Source organism: Salmo salar, chromosome 05 (genome assembly GCF_965601325.2).
Source record: "Salmo salar chromosome 05, fSalSal1, whole genome shotgun sequence".
NCBI lineage: Eukaryota > Metazoa > Chordata > Actinopteri > Salmoniformes > Salmonidae > Salmo > Salmo salar.
Window position 1 is genome coordinate 70,932,343 of NC_138295.1, and position 25,684 is coordinate 70,958,026.

The 25,684-nt window shown below is 39.9% G+C and overlaps 1 protein-coding gene across 1 annotated transcript in view; it reads left to right on the forward strand.

The window, feature by feature from the left end:
• The window catches only part of LOC106605695 (meprin A subunit beta), a 30,396-nt gene extending 7,367 nt beyond the window's left edge, over window positions 1-23,029 (forward strand). Inside the window, exons 3-12 of the mRNA XM_082974939.1 lie at window positions 4,267-4,384; window positions 4,482-4,660; window positions 6,329-6,547; window positions 6,924-7,088; window positions 8,334-8,558; window positions 9,084-9,527; window positions 9,668-9,853; window positions 14,591-14,702; window positions 22,231-22,281; window positions 22,431-23,029. Of these exons, the coding sequence (XP_082831065.1) occupies window positions 4,267-4,384; window positions 4,482-4,660; window positions 6,329-6,547; window positions 6,924-7,088; window positions 8,334-8,558; window positions 9,084-9,527; window positions 9,668-9,853; window positions 14,591-14,702; window positions 22,231-22,281; window positions 22,431-22,509 (1,778 nt within the window). The 3' untranslated portion in view covers window positions 22,510-23,029. The remainder of the gene's footprint in view (window positions 1-4,266; window positions 4,385-4,481; window positions 4,661-6,328; window positions 6,548-6,923; window positions 7,089-8,333; window positions 8,559-9,083; window positions 9,528-9,667; window positions 9,854-14,590; window positions 14,703-22,230; window positions 22,282-22,430) is intronic.
• The last annotated feature ends 2,655 nt before the right edge of the window (window positions 23,030-25,684 follow it).

Sequence of the window (25,684 nt, forward strand, 5' to 3'; positions counted from 1 at the left end):
TTTTTTTATGACAGATATTTCCAGCCTGTGTCTAAACTGCTCTGATCTTCCCACGCCTCGCCTGAGGACCAACTTCAGTGGCTTCACACAGAGACAGAGAGGCTGATAGGACATGCTTAAACCAACTGTGAGAATGACCTCCTAATGTCGTCACTGTCAACAGACAGACGGATGGACGGACGGACGGACGGACCGACATGAGGGGTGGAACTCACACAAATGATTGAATCCAAGTAACAAGCAATGAATTAAACAAGTTAACATTAAATTAAAAGTATACTGTAGTCCAGTATCTTGAATGAACAATGCTCTCCTTTCAAATCAAACATACAGCAGTTAAATCATATAATCACGATTTAAATCATGAAAGCCTTACAGTCTAATGAAATGCACACCTCTCATGTAATGTAATTGGAGTGTAAGTCATTAAATACATTGTAATATTTTGTCTGTTTATTCAGCTCTTTAGGCTTTCATTCAAGCAATGTCGATTTAATTTGAACAGTGTGACTTTCATTTGAAAGCTGTTTGACCCTCCCACGCATCCGTGCATTTGTTTTGCAGGATGGGCGGTTCTTGGAAGGTGGGTAGCCTTGATTTTAAATGTAAGAGCCAAGTGGGGAACGTTATTAGTGGTTGAGTAGATAACAAAACAACATTGTGGTAGAGACCAACATTGAAGGGTAAAATTTCTGATCATTAATTGATAGACATATTAGCATATTCAAAAGACCGTGGCACCAGGCGAGCTAAAGGAATCCACCCCTAGACTCTGTTGTGCGCGTAGAAATCTGATTGACAGGTTAGGGAACGACAGATTTATATGAAAGTCACACCATTCGAATGAAACATATCTCTTGAATGAAAGCCTAAAGAGCTGAAGACACAGACACAGTATAACCTTAGATTTTACTTGCGAACTGTTTACATTCATGTGAGGTGCGCATTTCATTCGACTGTTAGGCTTTTCATGAGTTGAATCGTGGTCATATTCTCTAACTGTTATTTTTATTAATGTAAGAGACTGGACTAAAGTGTGTAGTTTGATTTCAAGCTTGCTTCTTTATTCAAATTGTTGAGACTTCCATCCGTCATAGACAGACAGACATACATTGAAAGACAGACAGTACAGAGGACAAAGCTATTGTTAAAATGTATAACCTTTTATTTTCCCTCCAGGGAGAGCACCACAGAAGCTTCTACCTCATCTGCAGTCAGGTATGCCAATACCAAAAAGGGTTCTACCTGGAACCAAATAGGGGTCTTTAAAGAGTTCGCCTATAGGGATAGCCGAAGAACCCTAATTGGTTCTAGACATACCTTTTTTCTATAATAGTGTACTCTACACCCCCTCTCTCGGTCACCAGTAATTCTCAAAGGTCAGAGTTCAGTGCACTTGAATTTGAGAGTTTCTAGGAAACAGAAGTCTGTGGGCAGGTTTTGACTCTGAACTTATTGCTCTGAAGAGGCAGAAAACATCTTGTATCATCAGATTAGGCAGATGTATTTAAGGAAAGGGTTGGGGTTTTCCTTTCATTTACCTCTTAACATTTTTTTTTCATTCTACCTCTGTATCCACTATTACTACTGACCACTGGAGGCTGTTGAGGGGAGGATGGCTCATAATGGCCAGAACAGAGTGAATGGAAACCATGGGTTTGATACCATTCCACTTTTTTCGCTCTAGCCATTACTACTAGCCCGTCCTCCCCAATTAAGGTGCCACCAACCTCCTGTGTTACTGACATCAGTGTTACTAGTCCTGCATTGATTATATATGATTGTCATCAAGTGTCCTAATATTGTGTCTGTGTTTTACAGTTTCTTGCATCTTATGCTTTTCTCTTTGTTTGTATATTCACAGATGCATTGTTAACCATGGTGGCCTCTGTGATGACTATTAGCTGGTTCCTCGATCTCTGTATACACTGACTCACACATACTCCACATATTCTGACAAAGGTCACATCTTCAGTATCAAGTGAGGATTCAACTACCCTAGGACTGCTGGGAATGAGCTATTTGTTGTCTGGCACAGTATACAGTACTCCACTTGTCTTGTTTCACATGCTCTCAGCTTTTGGGCACCTAGCAGCTGCCCCACAGGTATTTAGAGATTGCATTTTATCATGATGTGTATTTATAATGACAGAGTGGAATTGAAAACTTGAACCATCGCCATCGCCATTTTAAAGCTAATTTCCTGCAATTCTACACATTTTGCCATGTCTTATGTGTATTCATGTGACATTTGAGTGACTCAAACATTACAACAGAATCATTGGGCTGGATAGAAATTGTTAGCTGACATGGACCATTTGATCTGAACATTTCTGACAAGATATAGATAGCTCTCTAAGGTCTGCAATGAATGACATGACAAGAGGAAAACTGAAGATGAGCAGTTTTTCCTGTTAGTGTTTCCAATGTCGTGCTTATATATATGTAAATATAAAAATATGTTGATGGTAGCAACAACGTGAGCTGCATTCTTGTAGAATGATGCTTCAAACCAGTTAAGCGATATGGCCAATGAGGAAGAAGGAAATGTTGGAGTATTTTCAAGATGTTTCAGTTCTTATAAATATGAATGGCTGGTTTGAGCGAGCTCACTTTCTTAGGGGCTGTGGTTGGAGATTTTGTCTGGTAGTTAAGTATTCGGAGAGGTATTATTACAATTTTCATGTGTGAATTCTTTTGGAAATTTTACTTGTGAGAGTTAAAAGATCATATTTACACCATGTTAAATGTATGTTATGTTATACAGAATTAGAATATTTTTTACTTGGGAAATTATTTGAAGTCTATTTACTATTATGTTGAAAATGCATAATTCAATAATAAGAGGAAATTATTCTGAGCATGTATAGGGACATTTCACAGTGTACAACCTGTCAGTCAAGCATCAGTCTCATTTGCTCAGGCTCTTACTCAAGTAGAAGTGATGTTTGAAAAAAAAAAGTTGAAAACAAAGTCGATTTAATTATTTTATCAAAACACATGTAAGGGATTATTGTTTGATGTTGTTTTCAAATGATGTTCTGATTTGTGGTTACTGCTAGTAATCTAGACCCTGGCAAGGATATCCAGAGAATGTATATCCATGCCTGTCTTGTTGTGAGCTTAGCTGTCTCACAAGCTTTAGCAGAGGTAAGAAAAAAATATTAGAAATACATACTTTTATAAGTTTAAAATATATATATATATATATATATATATATATATATATATATATATATATATATATATATATACATACATATATTGTATATCTGTTAATCTGTGTAGCACAAAATGTTGAAGGCAATATGTTTATTTGGATACAATATACTTTCTTATAGGAGAAAACAATTATATAAATAATACAAAACATACTGTTCACCTTAACTCAAAAGGTATTATGAGACATTTACTTTAAGTTTAAGAATGTCAATGTTGTTTTCAAATTTACTAAAATGTATTATTTATCATTCTCCTCAGACTTCTCCAAAAGTCAAAGGTAGGCCAGGGTATCCTAAATGAAAATTATATGAACTGGCTACAGTATATGGACCTGCTAAGTAAAAAAAAAAGAGAGAGAGAAGATGCTTACATCCTGTAATAATTGCAGGTGTAATGTTTTACCAATTGATTATGATTGCTTGTACTTAATATTGGTGACTTGATTATTATTTTTCCTTTTCAAGACATCGAGGATGAGTTGGACATTGACAAAATAAATAAGGGTAAAGACAGACTCTGTAAAGTAATAATACACATTGCATAATACATAAATAAAACATTTGTTAGTAGTTTTGTAAAAAAAAGTACACCTTCATAAAAAGTTACTTTAACTATTTTATTTTAATAACTAATTACTTATTAACACATTGTCTGTTCTTTTCAGACTTACATTTACGTGAAGGGGACATAGTGGAGGTGGTTACAGCAATGGTTAAAATTATTTCTATGTTTTAATGTCACACTCTAACTGAGGAATGTGGGTTAACCAAATCATCTTGTTCCAGACCTTTCAGAAGAATGGCGTTCTGGGGGAAGACAAACGCTGGCAGTCTCCAGTTCCCTATGTTTTAGACTCAAGTCTTGGTGAGTAAAGACATGGGATTCTAATTTTGACTATCTTGTATCAAATATCATACAACTGTAGCATCTATGCCGTAAGCAGAAAAGTCACTTGTTCAATTCCAGTTCCCAGCTGTATTATATTTACTTTGTATCACATTATTGATCTTTATAATGTGGTCACTGTATTTTCTATTTGCACAGATATGAACGCTAAAGCAATCATTCTGCGAGCCTTTGACCAGTTCAGGCTGAAAACATGCATGGACTTCCAGCCCAGAGACTCTGAGATGTACTACCTGACAATTGAGAAACGTACAGGGTAAGACATGTACTGGTGGAACATTTGATAGATATTTTGCTAATCAACAATTAATTACACGGTATGTGTTTTGTGTTAACATGTCCATCCCTGGTAGGTGCTATTCCTATGTAGGGAGAACTTTTCCAAATGGACAGGTTGTTTCCATTGGACAGAACTGTGGTATTATCGCCATCGTGGAACATGAGCTTCTACATGCTCTGGGCTTCTGGCATGAGCAGTCCAGATATGACAGGGATGAATATGTAACCATTGTCAATGAAAACATCCGAGAAGGTTTGACACAATGTTTTCCCCAATTAAACAACAGTTATTTATTATTTGTCTAGTTTTTAGATTCTAGCTTTAATGTGGGATTGTTCAGGCATCTACTGCTTTAGATGAACATTAATGATGTGTAGTGTATGAATACTGTACAGTTCTAAGTCCTCATATTAGAGAAAATGGGGAAATTAATAATATATAGTTTGAATTAATCCTCTACCACCACCTCTGAATTCAATGTTTCACTACAAATAAAACCATGCTAGCATTTAATAATCTCAGGGATGCTCAAACTATTCTTTACCAGCTGTCCTACCCTTCCTTCCCAAATCAAATCAAACTTTATTAGTCACATGCGCCGAATACAACAGGTGTAGACCTTACAGTGAAATGCTTACTTACGAGCCCCTAACCAACAGTGCAGTTTTAAAAAATACAGATAAGAATAAGAAAAAAGTAACAAGCGATTAAAGAGCAGCAGTAAAAAAATAACAATATATACAGGGGGGTGCCGGTAAAGAGTCAATGTGTGGGGACACCGGTTAGTTGAGGTAGTATGTACATGTAGGTAGAGTTCATTAAAGTGACTATGCATAGATGACAACAGAGAGTGGCAGTGGTGTGGAGAGGGGAGGGGGCAATGCAAATAGTCTGGGTAGCCATTTGACTAGATTTTCAGGAGTCTTATGGCTTGGGGGTAGAAGCTGTTTAGAAGCCTCTTGGACCTAGACTTGGTGCTCCGGTACCACTTGCCGTGTGGTAGCAGAGAGAACAGTCTATGACTAGGGTGGCTGGAGTCTTTTACAATTTTTAGGGCCTTCCTCTGACACGCCTGGTATAGAGGTCCTGGAAGGCAGGAAGCTTGGCCCCAGTGATGTACTGGGCCGTTCACACTGTTGTCCTGGCACCACACTGCAAGGTCTCTGACCTCCCCTATAGGCTGTCTCGTTGTTCTCAGTGATCAGGCCTACCACTGTTGTGTCATCGGCAAATGTAATGATGGTGTTGGAGTCGTGCCTGGCCATGGAGTGCAGGAGGGGGCTGAGCACGCACCCCTGAGGGGCCCCTGTGTTGAGGATCAGCGTGGATGTGTTGTTACCTACCCTTACCACCTGGGGGCGGCCCGTTAGGAAGTCCAGGATCCAGTTGCAGAGGGAGGTGTTTAGTCCCAGGGTCCTTAGCTTAGTGATTAGCTTTGCATCATCTGTGGATCTGTTGGGGCGGTATGCAAATTGGAGTGGGTCTAGGGTTTCTGGGATGATGGTGTTGATGTGAGCCATGACCAGCCTTTCAAAGCACTTCATGGCTACAGACGTGCTACGGGTCGGTAGTCATTTAGACAGGTTACCTTAGTGTTCTTGGGCACAGGCACTATGTTAGTCTGCTTAAAACATGTTGGTATTACAGACTCATACAGGGAGAGGTTGAAAATGTCAGTGAAGACACTTGCTAGTTGGTCAGCGCATGCTCGCAGTACACGTCCTGGTAATCTCTCCTCCTTCTAGACTCTGATCTGTGTTTTAACAATATGGTTATATGTTTTATTATTATTTCATGCACTTTGTGGGCTACAAATTAATGTCACTTTACAATAAAAAAATGTACTAAATGATGGTGATTATTATTATGTATTATTATCATCATTATTAGTTACGTCATATAAGATTTTTTTGCTTTCAGGATACCAAAACAACTTTAATAAGTACAGTGAGAATGACACCACCACCCTGGGTACTCCGTATGACTACTACTCAGTGATGCACTACAGCAAAGATGCCTTCACCAATGGCAATGGATCCACTATCATCACTAAGCAACCAGAGTTCCAGGAAGTGATTGGCCAAAGACTGGAAATGAGCTCCAATGATGTCTTGAAGCTGAATCGAATGTACAGTTGTAGTAAGTGTTGGATAGCTCTGTCAGAATGTCTGTTGATAACACTAACGCTTTACAATAAGAGTATGGTACTGTACGGATCTAGATATGGTATTTAGAGGTATACTACCTCGAACCTTAATCTGAATTCAAACCTTACAAACATAACCATAACAACTTTTGAAGTGTATAGTTTATTGTGCATGTAAGTGCAAGGGATATATACTGTATCTTATGGTATTCCAAAACGCAGATCTTTACCTAACTGAGTATGAAAGTCTCTTCTCCAACCATTTGTCAAAGTCATTTCTGTAAGGTCATAATTCTGCATGTGAACACCCGATTCAGGGCTTAAATCGACATTGAGAACAGACGGTAATATTTTTGTTTCACGTTGTAGATGCATCTGTTGCATTTAAGGAAAGTTGCAGCTTTTCCAATAGCGGATTGTGTGGGATGAGTCGCTGCTCTCGGAGTGCGGAGAAAGACAGTGAAAATGGCTGGGAGAGAGTGACACAGGCTGCAGGGGGTCCCTATACCAACCACAGCAACCTGGGCACTAATGGTAAGATTTTGTGATAAATTATTAGTGAGACCATTTCATTTGTATTTTTATTTATTATGGATGCCCATTAGCTGCTGCCAAGGCTTGCATGAGTTACTTAATGTGGTATAGAGTTCCATGTAGTCATGACTCTATGTAGTACTGTATGCCTCCCATAATCTGTTCTGGACTTGGGGACTGTGAAAAGACATCTTGTGGTATGTCTTGTGGGGTATGTATGTGTGTCCAAGCTGTGTGTCAGTAGCTCAAACAGACAGCTTGGTGCATTCAACATGTCAAAACCTCTCACAAATACAAGTAGTGATGAAGTCAATCTCTCCTCTACTTTGAGCCAGGAGAGATCGACATGCATATTATTAATGTTAGCTCTCTGTGTACATCCAAGTGCCAGCCGTGCTGCCCTATTCTGAGCCAATAGCAATTTTCTAAAGTCCCTCTTTGCGGCACCTGACCACACGACTGAACGGTAGTCCTGGTGCAACAAAACTAGGGCTTGTTGGACCTGGCTTGTTGATAGTGCCGTTAAGAAGGCAGAGCAGCGCTTCATTATGGACTGACTTCTCCCCATCTTAGCTGTTGTATCAATATATTTTGACCATGACAGTTTACAATCCAGGGTTACTCCAAGCAGTTTAGTCGCCTCAACGTCCACATTATTCATTACAAGATTTAGTTGAGAGGTTTAGTGAATGATTTGTCCCAAATACAATGCTTTTAGTTTTTAAATATTTAGGACTAACTGATTCCTTGCCACCCATTCTGAAACTAACTGCAGCTCTTTGTTAAGTGTTGCAGTGATTTCAGTCACTGCAGTAGCTCATGTGTCTAGTGTTGAGTCATCCGCATACATAGACACACTGGCTTTACTCAAAGCTAGTGACATGTAAGGGGCCTAGACAGTTGCCCTGGGGAATTCCTGATTCTACCTGGATTATGTTAAAGAACACCCTCTGTGTTCTGTTAGACAGGTAACTCTTTATCCACAATACGTTTTCTGAGATGGATATAGACATCCTTCTATGTGTATGTACAATTTATTTGCTACAAAATGCAACAGAATAAACAAATAATTTCAGTCCATTAAAGTAATTAACAGAATATGTACATCTCTCTTTATAATATGGAAGCCCACACCCTCGCTATGGTAACTGGTCAATATTGAACCTATACAATAATAATATATAATCGACATGTTACATAAAATTTTGACTGAATCCCACTTAAAGGAATTCATATTTTCCCAAGGTACTGGTTTCTTCATGCATGCCAGCACAGCGTCAGGCCAGGAGGGGGACACAGCCTGGCTGGAGAGCAGGGAGATGACTCCCAGCAGGAAGTGCAGTGTCCAGTGTCTGCAGTTCTACTACTACCACAGTGGTAACGAGTCAGACCAGCTCAACATCTGGATCAGAGAGTATCGTGATGAGAGAGACCCTAACGGAACTCTACGCCTCATGGGCCAGATCACAGGTAATCTACTCTCTGAGTAAGGCATGTCAGTCCTGACTATATAGAAAAAAGACATCACTACAAGGAATAAAATGTGGTCACAGCTGGTGCAGAGTTTCCTTCAAGGGCTTGGGCAAAGGTCGGATCCAATGTGTTTAATAACGATGGCTACCTATCTAAAATAATCTCTCTTACACTGAACATGTGCAAGAGCTATGGTCACTCAGACATGGGATGCCAGAATATGATGGATCACAGTTTGGAAAGCCTGAGTTGTATGTGTCCAACAGCTGTTATATCACTGATAAGGTATTGGCCTTTAAAAAAAATGTTTTTCATTTAACCATTATTTAACTTGGCAAGTCAGTTAATAACAAATTCTTATTTACAATGACGGCCTAGGAACAGTTGGTTAACTGCCTTGTTCAGGGGCAGAATGACAGATTTTTTACCTTGTCAGCTCGGGGATTCAATCTAGCAACCTTTCGGTTACTGGCTCAACGCTCTAACCACTAGTTAACAGAAACTCACAATTTCCTCCTCCAGGTTCCCCAGCGTCTTACTGGCAGCTCCACCACGTGTCCCTGAACGCCACCAAAACCTTCCAGGTGGAGTTTGAGGTGCGTAAAGGAGCAGGACCATCTACAGGCGGGGTTTCCATCGATGACATCAACCTGTCAGAGACAGAATGCCCCCATCACACCTGGCAGATTAGAGACTTTGAGAATGTTGCAAAGAACACTGACACCTGGCTATTCAGTCCAAGACACTACTCCAGAGACGGCTACGCCTATCAGCTGATGGTTGTTCTGAGATCAAGTTATATTGGAGTCTATGCACGCCTCCTGTCTGGTAAATATGATGACCAGCTCCAGTGGCCCTGCCCATGGAGACAGATAACGTTTCTGCTGATGGACCAGAACCCAAACATCCAGCTACGTATGTCCAAGCAGAACAGCATCTCCACTGATCCTGAACAGATTGATTATAGTGAGTCAAACAGCTTTACATTATTAGAATGAAATTGTATACCCATGAGATTATTTCTGTGCATTTTCAAATCAACGTGTTATATTATCATAAGCAACCTTAAGTATTTACGTTTTACATGTGTTTACATGATTTTACAGAAAATGGTGAGAAGTATTTATTTTGGGACATCCCTCGTAAAAATGGAACCTTTTACAAACAAGAGGGCAATGACTCAATCTACGCAACCAAAGGTTGGGGCTACGGCTATTTTATGTCCTTTAAGGACATCAAGGACAATGGCTTCCTCAAGGGTGGAGACATCATCTTTCTCACTTCCATGCAAGGTTAGCTATTCAAATCTGATAACGTACTTACAGTTCATGGGGGGTTAAACATAAAATGTTGTGTTAAATTAAAACCAGCTAAAAAGTTAAAAACACTTACATAACATGAATAATTATTGTTTTAAACCCCCTAAAGTCGATTGATGCTCCACAGCATCAAACGGTGGCATAATTTTGAATCTTGAATAGCTCCCTGTGTGTTTATGCTCGAGATTTACCATAATATCTTGTAGCGGTTTAACTTGAAATCGGTTGTTAAACCCGAACCGTGTGAGCTAAAAACAAATATGTCACCAATATCGAAAGGGGAGACTCTCATGAACTGGACAGTGTTGGTTGTTTGGTTCCTATAATTAGTTCACATCACGCCTTACGGTAGCGATATGAACCCGAGGCTTTCTGAAGACTTCGGAACTTTCACCAAATTGTACCGAAAAACAGCTAATTACTTATAACTTCATTATCCGTTCACAATGCACATTAGTGACATCTGCTGGTCAGCAATAAATAGCAGCATATGCTTATCAGATACATGTAAATCGTTGGCTTTTTGTAGCCTATAATCAGTTGGAATACCAAGTTCACATCTTACATCATGCTTCCCTCTTTTGCCTTCAAGTTGACCATTTTTCTAAAACGGAATCTATGGCATCATTTAGGGTGCTTAAGATAGACGCTTATACTATACTAGGGGTGGCAGGTAGCCTAGTGGTTAGAGCGTTGGGCCAGTAACCGAAAGGTTGCTAGATCGAATCCCCGAGCTAACAATGTACAAATCTGAGTTTACTCTATCTACCAGTGAGGTGAAATTATATGAAAAAAAAAAAAAAAAATCAGTTCCGAACAGAATGGACTACATTTTTTTTACTTTAACCTTTGTCAAAGTAGATTTTTTTGTTTAGAACGAGTGCAAAGACAAATTGAGTTATTGCACACGCTCACTTCAGAGTAGGGGTTCCCTCATGGAAATATGCAAATACATGCTAGAATGCGCCACTAGGATCTCGCTCGCTCGTGCTTGGCTCTGCTCACCTCCTTGCTTGTTCTGCCCACTGTGACTAATTTGTTCACATTTCAAACGACGGGCTGTGGTCTATCTTGGTTTAGTTATAAAAATATTTGGGCATACTGCTTCAAAGTTAGCTGCTTAGCAATTTCGACACATGCCTCGGTACTCCGGTATCAAACGTAACATCACTACTTTACGGCAGTCATCTGCACTCTTTTGCAGACTTCCTGATTTCGAAGAGGTCTTGTCACAAAACTGACTGTCCAGACCGAACCGTTAGAGCTACAAATAAATATGTCACCAATATCAACAGGTGTCGGTTGATCTGCTCTATGACACACAAGCTTCAGGGGAGTCATCTGAAATTAACCCAGGACCGGGCTGTACAAATTGCTAAAAATGCATGGGGGTAAAATTTGCCCAAAATAACATGCCCAAACATGGGTCAAAAAAAAAATCTCGAATATCTCTCAGATATACGACAGACACTTCAAAAACTTGTTCCTTATGATTTACTTGTTGACTGTCTGTTTTACCATTTATGAATGTGTTATTCAATGTGTTTCTATGGGCAATAGCAGTGTTGTGACGTGACTATCATTAATATGATGACTTTATTTATCAAATAATTAACTACTATGCTTAATTGGTACTCAATTAAATGAATCATGTAACAATTAACTCATTAGGAATGTGGGGCACCACGGGAAAAGTTGTTTACCGAGTTACTATCTCCTGACTTAAAATATTAATATATCTCTTACATTAATAACAGTCGATTATTAATTATTACCTCATCGGTCTCATTCTGAACGTCACAGACTTCGTAAATCTGCACAAACCCAGGTCTCACTGATCATTCTGTACCACACAAATTGATTTATTTATTTACTAACAAGCTAAATGATAACATAAGATACACACACGGTATTGGTTATTGATTAGAAACTTAATACGAGGACAACAGGTCCCTAGCGGACTAACACAATATGGCACTTGTTACACAAGATGGAGAGTTAACCTCTCTAGGGTATGTGGGACGAAATCGTCCCACCTACTCAACAGCCAGTGGAATCCCGTGGCGCGATATTCAAATACCTTAGTAATGCTATTACTTCAATTTCTCAAACATATGACTATTTTACACCATTTTAAAGACAAGACTCTCGTTAATCTAACCACACTGTCCGATTTCAAAAAGGCTTTACAACGAAAGCAAAACATTAGATTATGTCAGCAGAGTACCCAGCCAGAAATAATCAGACACCCATTTTTCAAGCTAGCATATAATGTCACATAAACCCAAACCACAGCTAAATGCAGCACTAACCTTTGATGATCTTCATCAGATGACACTCCTAGGACATTATGTTATACAATACATGCATGTTTTGTTCAATCAAGTTCATATTTATATCAAAAAACAGCTTTTTACATTAGCATGTGACGTTCAGAACTAGCATACCCACCGCAAACTTCCGGTGAATTTACTAAATTACTCACGATAAACGTTCACAAAAAACATAACAATTATTTTAAGAATTATAGATACAGAACTCCTTTATGCAATCGCTATGTCCGATTTTAAAATAGCTTTTCGGCAAAAGCACATTTTGCAATATTCTGAGTAGATAGCTCGCCATCACGGGCTAGCTAATTTGACACCCACCAAGTTTGGCCCTCACCAAACTCAGATTTACTATTAGAAAAATGTGATTACCTTTGCTGTTCTTCGTCAGAATGCACTCCCAGGACTTCTACTTCAAAAACAAATGTTGGTTTGGTTCAAAATAATCCATAGTTATGTTCAAATATCCTCTGTTTTGTTCGTGCGTTCAAGACACTATCCGAAGGGTGACGAAGGGTTACGCGCCCGACGTGTTTCGTGACAAAAAAATTCTAAATATTCCATTACCGTACTTCGAAGCATGTCAACCGCTGTTTAAAATCAATTTTTATGCGATTTTTCTCATAAAAAAGCGATAATATTCCGACCGGGAAAGCCTGTTTTCGTTCAAAGACGAGAAAATAAAAACATGGTGTCGCCTCATGCACGCGCCTCCAGTCTCATTGTTCTCTGATCGACTACTATCCAAATGCGCTACTGTTTTTCAGCCAGGGGCTCCAAAGGCATCATTCAGCGTTTTGCCGCCTTCTGAGAGCCTATAGGAGCCGTAGGAAGTGTCACGTTACAGCAGAGATCCTCAGTTTTCAATAAAGAGAGTGTAGAAGCCCAAGAAATGGTCAGAGAGGGCACTTCCTGTAAGGAATCTTCTCAGGTTTTTGCCTGCCATATGAGTTCTGTTATACTCACAGACACCATTCAAACAGTTTTAGAAACTTTAGGGTGTTTTCTATCCAAAGCCAATAATTATATGCATATTCTAGTTTCTGGGCAGTAGTAATAACCAGATTAAATCGGGTACGTTTTTTATCCGGCCGTGCAAATACTGCCCCCTATCCCCAACAGGTTAAAGAGAGAGGGAGAGAAAGCGAGAAAGAGAAGAAACACTTGGATACATTTGGAAACTATGCTTACAGTAGCCCTAATACCTTGCCCGATCTGCCGCTCTTTTGGCTAAGACTTAATGTATGTATTAACGTGTTGAAGGTCTTCGTTGGGTATCTCTGTTGGGCCCAGGCCTTCATGGGCAGGGTTCCACTTGGTGAGAAGGGGGGCCTGTTCTTCGGATGGCCTTCTCCTTCGTTCTCGGGTGTAAATCTCTGATTGTCCACAAGACTTCACAATGTCCTTCTTCTTAGTTGTCTGTTTACTTGCACTTGTTCTGGAAGAGTGGTCTTCTGAAGACGGGCTAATCAGCCGTGTCGATGATCCCAGAGTGGTGATGAAAGCAGTGTAGGAAACGATGATTTGAAGAGAATAACCGGATGGTCCTACTTAAATTCACCTTCTTAGATACAGTACTATCTAAGAACATCTACTCAATCGTAGCTTCTTCATCCTCGTGTTGCAGTTTTCGGGGTCGTGACTAATGTGGACCAAGCTGCAGTTTATGGTCCGTCTAGTCCCCTATGTTAATTCTTAACTCAATACTTTTATACCCTCGAGTAGAAAGGGGCATTTACGTCATGCTGACACTCTCTCAGGGCTCCCTGGGACGTGGCTAGTTACGAGGCAAGGTATCAATTTACTATGATCTCGTTAGAGACTAAAATCAATCTTATCACAAAAACATTCTCTCATCCTTGATATTTTCTACACAACGTAAAGGGTGTAAACCTGATATACACCGTGTAAAAGCTTTTCAAGTTACAACGTTATAATGTCTTTATAATAATTTTAATGACATCACATAATACACACACATTTTCCATATTCCATCTCTCATCCTTCCCAACATTCGGATGTTGAAATATACTGTCCCAGTGTTCATTGTTTGATGTTGAAGTTTTGGGTGGCCACTCTTCTGGAACACAAAGACATTCCAAACTAGAGACCAAAAGGAATCGTCTACTGCCTACAATTTACGATCGACGTCAGGTGTCATAAAACCCCCACATCCATCCCTCCCCCCTCTGTGGGTGAGAGGGCTTTATTGAAATCTGATCCACTGTAACCTGATCCTTGGATCCTCACAGGAGAGTCATGACAGCAGTAAATATCAAATTCAATGTTCCAGAATCTTTCCCGTTTCTTATGTAATTTACCATTTCAAAATTACCAGAACAGAACAAATACACTATGCAAATTTTGGTTTTGTCTCCAGATATCTCCAGTCTGCAGTATGCCGGTAACAACTCACTTCCCTGTCCCACTCCACCACCACAGGACTTCACCCTGTTGCATAGCAAGCGGGAGGAGGGCCCATGTTCAGCCAGGTACAATCTTTCTGGTCACAGACTTAAATGAGCCTTATAAGTGTAATAATTGTTGTATTTTTAACACAAAAGTAATATCTTGGTGACAATACATGAATTGCAGACTATATCCAACATTATAAACTGGGTGGTTCAAGCCCTGAATGCTGATTGGCTGAAAGCCGTGGTATGAGACCGTATACCACGGTTATGACAAAACATTTATTTTTACTGTTCTAATTCCGTTTGTAACCAGTTTATAATAGCAAGTTTCTAATGTCTAAGAACAGCCCTTAGCCATGGTATATTGGCTACATGCCAAACCACCTAGGGCCTTATTGCTTAAGTATGCCTTGAACTATGGTTTGAGGTCTGGGTTTATCACCCCTTCAAAACATAATAATATTGTGTGCTTTTTGCTTCTTCTGTGTTCTCTTATTTTTAATGATCATAGTGTATTTGTTCTGTTCTGGTAGTTTTTAAATTGTAAATAAAATAAATTATAAATTCTATAAGAAACAAGTCACAATACCCCATGCTGCCATGCACAGCAAGCACTCTATGATATCTCTTCTTTAGTGCCATCTACTGTATTGATGAAAAATTGCCTCTTTGCAATAGTCTGCAAACACATTCTATTCTCTTTTCAAAAGGTATCACACCTACAACAGAAGAAGAAAATGGGAATTTAAACCATTACCAAACCATTACCAGAAAGCGACTTCCTATACATTAAGCAGTGGTGTACATACATAAATAGGGATTCCAGTATGTACAAACTTTGAAAAGCATAATCATTTAAAGGGTACATTTTCAGTTGCTACATCCATATTTGGACTTAATGATATACAGTGCATTCAGAAAGTATTAAGACTCCTTCCTTTTTCCACATTTTGTTACATTACAGCCTTCTTCTAAAATTGATTTTTTTTTTTAAATGAATCATCAATCTACACACAATACCCCATAATGACAAAGCAAAACAGGTTTGTAGACATTTGTAGACAAAATAAATGGAAATATTACATTTACATAAGTATTCAGACCCTTTACTTAGACTTTGTTGAAGCACCTTTGGCAGTGATTACAGCCTTGAGTCTTCTTGGGTATGACACTACAAGCCTGGCACACCTGTATTTGGGGAGTTTCTCCCATTCTTCTATGCAGATCCTCTCAAGCTCTGTCAGGTTGGATGGGGAGCATCGCTGCACAGCAATTTTCAAGTTTCTCCAGAGATGTTCGATCGGGTTCAAGTCCGGGCTCTGGCTGGGCCACTCAAGGACATTCAGAGACTAGTCCTGAAGCCACTCCTGCGTTGTCTTGGCTGTGTGCTTAGGGTTGTTATCCCGTTGGAAGGTGAACATTCACCCCAGCCTGAGGTCCTGAGCGCTCTGGAGCAGGTTTTCATCAAGGATCTCTCTGTACTTTGCTCCGTTCATCTTTCCCACGATCGTGACTAGTCTCCCAGTCCCTGCCACGGAAAAACTTTCAATCAAGATGTAGAAACATCTCAAGGATCATCAATGGAAACAGGATGAAAATTTACCCAAAAATCTAAAACCCTTTTTTTTTTTTTTTTATGAATTGGACAATAAGGCTGTAACACAGCAAAAGGCTGTAACGTAACAAAATGTGGAAAAAGTCCAGTAATCAACACGTTTATCTTTAAGATAGTGTTTTTGCAAATCAAACATTTCAGCAGAGACTAGAGCTGTTTTCGAGGCCCCCTAAAGCGAGACCAATTCAAGCCAAAGACCGGAGCAAATTGAGTCCGATTCACGAACAAGACCGGAGGGAGGGGGGGCAAGACCGAGTGAAGACCGCGACCGGGAGGGGTCCAAGACCAGAAAAATGCGAGATCAATACAAGACAATGATTGTGATTTTGTCAAATCGCCACCAAAACAGTTCAAAATGTCCAGCATTTCTGTGTTCATATCAGAAGAACATATGGATTCTTTAGACATTCAGAATGGGGGAAAAAATGCATGCTAAGGGCAAATAAAGGCACTCTACAAATGATAACTAACCCAAAACACAGTGGGAAACAATGGGCGTTCTACGCCTTCAGAAAAGGGCTAAGGATTTATAAGATAATAATTCTAAATAGTTATATATTATTTTCAATGATGTTCTGATTTAATCTCTTCCATTTTTGTTGCGAAGGGTTAACGAAGATCCAATCAGGATTTTTCTATGCTGTTGGGACATAAATCTTGCTTGGCAAGTCAGCCATTGGCTAAAATAAGTGAAAAGAAATTTAATTTGGACCTAATCTATGGATTTCACAACTGAGAATACAGATATGCATCTTTTGGTCACAGATACCTTAGAAAAAAGGTAGGTGCGTGGATCAGAAAACCAATCAGTATCTAGTGTGACCATCATTCGCCTCATGCAGCACGACACATCTTCTCACAAAGTTGATCAGGCGGTTGATTGTGGCCTGTGGAATGTTGTCCCACTCCTCTTTCTTGGCTGTGCAAAGTTGCTGGATATTGGCAGGATCTGAAAAACGCTGCCGATCCAGAGCTTCCCAAACATGGTCAATGGGTGACATGTCTGATTAGTATGCAGGTCAGGGAAGAACTGGGACATTTTCAGCTTCCAGGAATTGTGTACAGATCCTTGTGGCATGGGGCCATGCATTATCATGCTGAAACATGTGATCGCGGCAGATGAATGGCACGACAATGGGCCTCAGGATCTTAAATAAAATCAAATGTTATTTGTCACATGCGCCGAATACAACCGGTGTAGACCTTACAATGAAATGCTGACTTACAATCCCTTAACACTTTTTTTTTTTAAACGGCATTGTTGGTTAAGAAAGTATTTACTAAAATAAACTTAAGTGTAAATATACAGTTGAAGTTGGAAGTTTACATACACCTTAGCCAAATACATTTAAACTCAGTTTTTCACAATTCCTGACATTTAATCTGAGTAAAAATTTTCTGTCTTAGGTCAGTTAGGATCACCACTTTATTTTAAGAATGTGAAATGAGAGAATTATTTATTTCAACTTTTATTTCTTTCATCACATTCCCAGTGGGTCAGAAGTTTACATACACTCAATTAGCATTTGGTAGCATTGCCTTGAAATCTTTTAACTTGGGTCAAACATTTCAGGTAGCCTTCCACAAGCTTCCCACAATAAGTTGGGTGAATTTTGGCCCATTCCTCCTGACAGAGCTGGTGTAACTGAGTCAGGTTGGTAGGCCTCCTTGCGCACACACACACACTTTTTCAGTTCTGCCCACAAATGTTCTATGGGTTTGAGGTCATGGCTTTGTGATGGCCACTCCAATACCTTGACTTTGTTGCCTTTAAGCCATTTTGCCAAAACCTTGGAAGTATGCTTGGGGTCATTGTCCATTTGGAAGACCCATTTGCGACCAAGCCTTAACTTCCTGACTGATGTCTTGAGATGTTGCTTCAATATATCCACATAATTGTCCTCATGATGCCATTTATTTTGTGAAGTGCACCAGTCCCTCCTGCAGCAAAGCACCCCCAAATGATGCTACCACCCCTGTGCTTCACAGTTGGGATGGTGTTCTTCGGCTTGCAAGCCTCCCCCTTTTTCCTCCAAACATAACGATGGTCATTATGGCCAAACAGTTCAATTTTTGTTTCATCAGACCAGAGGACATTTCTTCAAAAAGTACGAACTTTGTCCCCATGTGCAGTTGCAAACCGTAGTCTGGCTTTTTTATGGCGATTTTGGAGCAGTGGCTTCTTCCTTGCTGAGCGGCCTTTCAGGTTATGTTGATATAGGACTCATTTTACTGTGGATATAGATACTTTTGTACCTGTTTCCTCCAGCATCTTCACAAGGTTCTTTGCTTTTGTTCTGGGATTGATTTGTAGTTTTCACACCAAAGTACGTTCATCTCTAGGAGACAGAACGCGCCTCCTTCCTGAGCGGTATGATGGCTGCGTGGTCCCATGGTGTTTATACTTGCATACTATTGTTTGTACACCTTCAGGCATTTGGAAATTGCTCCCAAGGATGAACCAGACTTGGTCTTGGCTGATTTCTTTAGATTTTCCCATGATGTCAAGCAAAGAGGCACTGAGTTTGAAGGTAGGCCTTGAAATACATCCACAGGTACACCTCCAATTGACTCAAATGATGTCAGTTAGCATATCAGTAGCTTCTAAAGCCATGACATAATTTTCTGGAATTTTCCAACTTGTTTAAAGGCACAGTCAACTTAATGTATGTAAACTTCTGACCCACTGGAATTGTGATACAGTGAATTATAAGTGAAATAATCTGTCTGTTAACAATTGTTGGAAAAATGACTTGTGTCATGCACAAAGTAGATGTCCTAACCGACTTGCCAAAACTATAGTTTGTTAACAAGAAATTTGTGGAGTGGTTGAAAAACAAGTTTTAATGACTCCAACCTAATTGTATGTAAACTTCCGACTTCAACTGTGTGTGTGTGTGTGTGTGTGTGTGTGTGTGTGTGTGTGTGTGTGTGTGTGTGTGTATATATATATATATATATATATATATATATATATAAAGAAAAAACTGAAAATAACTAGCAACAATAAAATAACAGTAGCGAGACTATATACAGGGGGTCCTGGGACAGAGTCAATGTGCGGCGGCACCGGTTAGTCGAGGTAATTGAGGTAGTATGTACATGTAGGTAAAGTGACTATGCATGGCTAATAAACAAAGAGTAGCAGCAACGTAAAAATGGGGGGAGGGGTGGGGACAATGCAAAAAGTCCTGGTAGCCATTTGATTTGCTGTTCAGTAGTTTTATGGCTTGGGGGTAGAATCTGTTAAGAAGCCTTTTGGACCTACACTTGGCAATCCGGTATCACTTGCCATGTAGTAGCAGAGAGAACAGTCAATGACTAGGGTGGCTGGAGTCATTGCAATTTTTTGGGCCTTACTCTGACACCGCCTGGTTTAGAGGTCCTGGATGGCAGAAAGCTTGGCCCCAGTGATGTACTGGGCAGTTCGCAGTACCCTCTATTGTGCCTTGCGGTTCGAGGCCGAGCAGTTGACATAACAGGCGGTGATGCAACCAGTCAGGATGCTCTCGATGGTGCAGCTGTAGAACTTTTTGACGATCTGAGGACCCATGCCAAATCTTTTCAGCCTCCTGAGGGGGAATAGGCGTTGTCGTGCCCTCTTCACGACTGTCTTTGTGTGTTTGGACCGTGATAGTTTGTTGGTGGACACCAATGAACTTGAAACTCTCAACCTGCTCCACTACAGCCCCGTCGATGACAATGGGGGAGTGCATGGTCCTCCTTTTTCTGCAGTCCACAATCATCTCCTTTGTCTTGATCATGTTGAGGGAGAGGTTGTTATCCTGGCACCACACTGCCAGGACTCTGACCTCCTCCCTATAGGCTGTCTCATCGTTATCAGTGATCAGGCCTACCACTGTTGTGTCGTTGGCAAACTTAATGATGGTGTTCGAGTCGTGCTTGGCCATGCAGTCATGGGTGAACTGGGAGTAGAAGAGGGGACTGAGCACGCACCCCTGAGGGACCCCTGTGTTGAGGATCAGTGTGGGCTATGTGTTGTTACCTACCCTTACCACCTGGGGGTCCAGGATCCAGTTGTAGAGGGAGGTGTTTAGTCCCAGGGTCCTTAGCTTAGTGATGAGCTTTGAGGGCACTATGGTGTTGTAAAGCTGAGCTGTAGTCAATGAATTGCATTCTCACTTAGGTGTTCCTTATGTCCAGGTGGGAAAGGGCAGTGTGGAGTGCAATAGAGATTGTATCAAGTGTGGATCTGTTGGGGCGGTATGTACATTGGAGTGGGTCTAGGGTTTCTGGGATAATGGTGTTGATGTGAGCCATGACCACCCTTTCAAAGCACTTCATGGCTACAGACGTGAGTGCTACGGGTTGGTAGTCATTTAGGCAGGTTACCTTGGTGTTCTTGGGTACAGGGACTATGGTGGTCTGCTTGAAATATGTTGGTATTACAGAAAATGTCAGTGAAGATACTTGCCAGTTGGTCAGAGCATGCTTGGATTACACGTCCTGGTAATCCGTCTGGCCCTGCGGCCTTGTGAATTTTGACCTGTTTAAAGGTCTTACTCACATAGGCTACGGAGAGCGTGATCACACAGTCGTCCGGAACAGCTGATGCTCTCATGCACGGTATCTCTGTGCATTCAAATTGGGGCGGCAAGTAGCCTAGTGGTTAGAGTGTTGGGCCAGTAACCAAAAGGTTGCTAGATCAAATCCCCTAGCTGACAAGGTAAAAATCTGCCATTCTGCCCCTGATCAAGGCAGTTAACCCACTATTACTAGGCCGTCATTGTAAATAAGAATTTGTTCTTAACGGACTTGTCTAGCTAAATAAAGGTTAAATAAAAATTGCCATCAATAAAATGCAATTGTGTTGGTTGTCCGTATCTTATGCCTGCCCATACCATAACTCCATCGCCACCATCTGTCAGCAAACAGAGTGCCACTCATCAGCAAACCGCTCGCCCACACGAGGACATACACGGTCTGCCATCTGCCGGTACAGTTAAAACCAGGATTCATCCGTGAAGAGCGCACTTCTCCAGCATGCCAGTGGTGAGCATTTTCCCACTGAAGTCGTTTACGAAGCCGAATTGCAGTCAGGTCAAAACCCTGGTGAGGACAACTATTTTGAAAATCTTCGCTTTTACAAACCCACAGTTTCATCAGCCGTCCGGGTGGCTGGTTTCAGACGATTCCAAAGGTGAAGTAGCCTGATGAAGAGGTTCTGAGCTGGTGTTGTTACACGTGTTCTGCAGTTGTGAGGCTAGTTGGACGTACTGACAAATTCTCTAAAACAACGTTGGAGGCGGCTTATAGTAGAGGAATGAACATTAAATTCTCTGGCAACAGCTCTGGTTGACATTCCTGCAGTCAACATTCCAATTGCACGCTCATCTGTGGCATTGTGTTGTGTGACAAAACTGCACATTTTAGTGTGGCCTTTTATTGTCCCCAGCACAAGGTGCACCTGTGTAATTATCATGTTGTTTAATCAGCTTCTTGATATACCACACCAGTCAGGTGGCGGGATTATCTTGGCAATGGAGAAATGCTCACTAACAGGGATGTAACATTGGGAAATGCTTAGCCTAATGATTGTGTTTTCATATTCTAATGATTGGGACGTAGAGGCTTATTATGTCTAAGTGAATGGACTGCTTATCCTTTAACATTATGCTGTTTGTGACTGCTGTTTTTCCATTGGCCTTATGCAGTGGTGTAGCAGAGCCTTGTTAAGTGGGTATACTCAAACTGGCCTGCCCAGCAAAGAAAAGGCACCCTGTGTGAAAAATCAGTCTTAAAAATATATTTTTCTGATTTTCACTCTCAAAAATCACAATTTTGTTTTATGGAAAAACAAAAATGTGTTGTGATTATAGAATATAGCATATCTTTGTTTGTAATAAAAAAAAAATGTATGTAAGACTACAGTTTCAGTGGTTTGTTCCAAACATCAGAAACCAAAGACTGTCCAACTACTCATTATTATGTCAACTTTTATTTGAAATGTTTCTGTATCCTTTGCTGTAGGCTCATTACCACCACTCTCCCTCCTCCAACAACAACTGAGGAAGACAACAGGTACTCAAACCCGTCCCCCTTTACATATTACTCTAACGTTACCTCGTGTCACAATTGTGGCCATAACAGTAGGTAATACATACATCATTAAAGTGAATTGTAGCCAAAGAAAACTAACAACACTATTATCTTTATTATCTCACCTCTAGCATCTTTGGCTTCTCTCCTGGTTTTGCCTTCTCCCCTGTGGTCATCCTTCTGACTCTTCTGCTGCTGTTGACTCACTGATGTGACAGCTCCCATCCTCACCTGGCCTTTGAATATAGGGAGCAGGAGTGAAAGTCTGGCCCTGGTTGTAGGAAGTCGAGCTAGCCTATTCTAAAACCCATAGACGTTTTTTGCATTTACCAATGTAAGGAATCTGTTGAAATGAATCTTGATTTTTGTCCACAACTGACAATAGGATGACTCATCTCATTTAACAGATAATTGTGAATGCAATGACAAAATGGCAAATTGATTATTAATGGTGGTGGACCTACATAATGGCACTTTTTTAAATAATGCTTTTATTACATTTTATATTTTTCTTTCAAGGAGCAGTCAATATATTAATTCACTCCACTTCTTCTAGTTAAGTTTGTCTGTTATGATTGAAAATAATATATACCTATTACCTAGTTATGATCATACCTATTTGTCAATGAAAATAGAAAAAAATTATAAAGTAAATGTATCTTCTCAATGAATGCGATTTAATATCTTAATCATTTGAATGTGTTTCTAATAAACACTATCTTCTAACATGCCCCTTTCAGTCCCCCAATATACTTACACATTCTTTATTTTTAAACGAGTCTTACCTTGTTTGTCTAAAACTTTACCTAGTAAATGAATATAACCTTCGTGTCACAGTGCCATGTTTACCTTCAACGTGCAAATAACAATCTGAAATGGATGTTGTGACTTTGAAAGAATGTATACAAGTCAATCAATCAATACAAAGCACTCATCCCTCATACCAGCACAAACCTGTGTAACAACAGGGACAAATAGCAACAAACCTTGCGTCACCATAGACAACAACTGACAGTAACTTTGTTTGATGCTCTTGCAGCTGACTGAAATATGTACAGTTGTCTCTGCATGAGTGATTACACTGTTTCTTGCTTCATGATGTGTATCATAAAAGGACAGACTAACCTGATGCGTCTGTCTTTTCAGACATTTCACATCTCTAATGTCTTCCATAACAGTGAGCACTGAGACTTGACGAACTGTCCCCACGCTTTCCTGAACACATCTATTTATGGTCTTATACTGTATGAAGAAAACACTAATCAGGTCATACCATATACTGCATGTCTTAGCTGGAAGTTAAAATGTGACAAATTATCGGCCTACATAGACTACGGTATATGGTGGTTGGTGGTCCACAAGTACTCCTTTCCTCAAGAAGGCTGAACTGGTGTCTTTCATTTTGCTCTTTAATGATTTGGAGGTCAGATATAAAGATCTAATATTAATTACCTCATCTGATTTCCACAGTTTAGTGAAACAGTAAGAAACAAAGATTTTAATGAGAAATAAAAATAATCACAATGGATATTTAGATGAATGAGGTGATCTTTCTAGTTGTGTTGGAGTGCAATTATTACACTGTCTTTTGTTTTGACGAAAATAAAATATGTAAGGGTGAGGGCAATAATGTGAGCCTGCAGCATCTTTACAATGTAGCTTGAGGTCTGGGAACACCTTTAGAATAAGGGAATCCATTTATAGGCTCAACCTTTTCCTCCTTATAAGTATGACTGTGAAGACAGTTTGGGGGAAGTCAGAGCTGCTGAAGTTCAGTTGAGGAATAGTCGTCCCCATCCAGGTGGATTTTAGGATAAGGTTCCACTGATTAAGTTTGGACCAAACCATTAGGGCGGCAGGTAGCCTAGCAGTTAGAGCAATGGGCCAGTAACTGAAAGGATGTTAGTTCGAAACCCTGAGCTGACAAGGTGAAAAAACTATTTCGATGTGCCCTTGAGCAAGGTACTTAAGCCTAATTTGTCCAAGGTCGCTGTTGATAATGGCGAACCCTGGCTGTAATCCCACTCTCCCAAGGGTCTCAGGGAGAGTTGGGATATGCAAAAAAAACATTTCCAATAAAGACTTGTATGTGATAAATATAAATTATCATTTGTTTAACTGTACGATACAGTGATTGCATGACTAAGCAGTCAAGAAAACACTATTGTTCACAGTCGAATTCCTTTGATGGAAAAAATTACAGATTGTACAGAACTGATGGAAGAAATGACAGATTCTACAGAACTGTATTACTAAATGTTTCTGTTGCAACTTTGTCTACTCAGGCAGCTTGACTGTTACAAGGACAAGGGAGGATGTATATTTCTTGTGGTGAGCTTGGCTGTCTCACAAGGTTTGTTTCTGGCGCGAATATGATTCATTACTACCTACAATTTAAATATCCAATGAGGTAAAAACAATTGCTGCATTAATTTAAACTGGGACATTAGGCCTACATTTTCATTATGTTGCGCTACTGTTGTGTTTCTTTGTTTGACTATATCTCGTGTTTCAAAACTGTAGCTTAATTCAACCAACAAATCCTAAATTACTGATGATATAAGAACAGATTTGTCAATGTTTTTAAACCCAGACATTAATAAACTGTAAAATTTATCTGTTCAGATTGAACTAGTAACCTGTTTATATACATTTTATTTGGTTAGTATTTGGTAGTATTTTTCAAGATACCAAATGTACTTATTACATTCTGCTCCCCCTATGGACACCCCCCCCCCCCCCCCCCCCCCCAACTGACTTTTACTCTGCCCCCACCCCAACAACATTCATCACAGTTGCAGTTGTTAATATGTAGATTATCTATTTGTTTCTTATAATTTTGTTTTTATTTCACTTGGTCCTCACACACCCTAATGGTCATGCTCCTCTCTCCATGGTCATTCCCCCACACCCCTAAACAGTCTTTTGTTCTTCCTCCAACCCAATGGACATGTATTTATTCATCACTGCTACAGTTAAGATATTTATAGTGTTGTTTTTTATTACCATTTTCATTATTTTATTTAAATTAGTCCTCCTCGGGGCCTAAAATTTTCACTGTACCCTGCAATCACTCCTGCAACCCTGAATATGACTCATTACTACCTACAATTTAAATATCCAATAAGTTAAAAAACAATTCCTGTGTTAATTTAAACTGGGACATTAGGCCTACATTTTCATTATGTTTCGCTACTGTTGTGTTTCTACTTACTATTAAACACCCTGAATCTGAATCTCTAATGTACCATTGTTGTTATAGAGCTGAACATACTTGAAGGTGATATATTATACTGAACAAGTGTTGGTCCCATTTTTCATGAGCTGAAAAAGGCCACAGAAATGTCCATATGCACAAAAAGCTTATCCCTGTTAGTGAGCACTT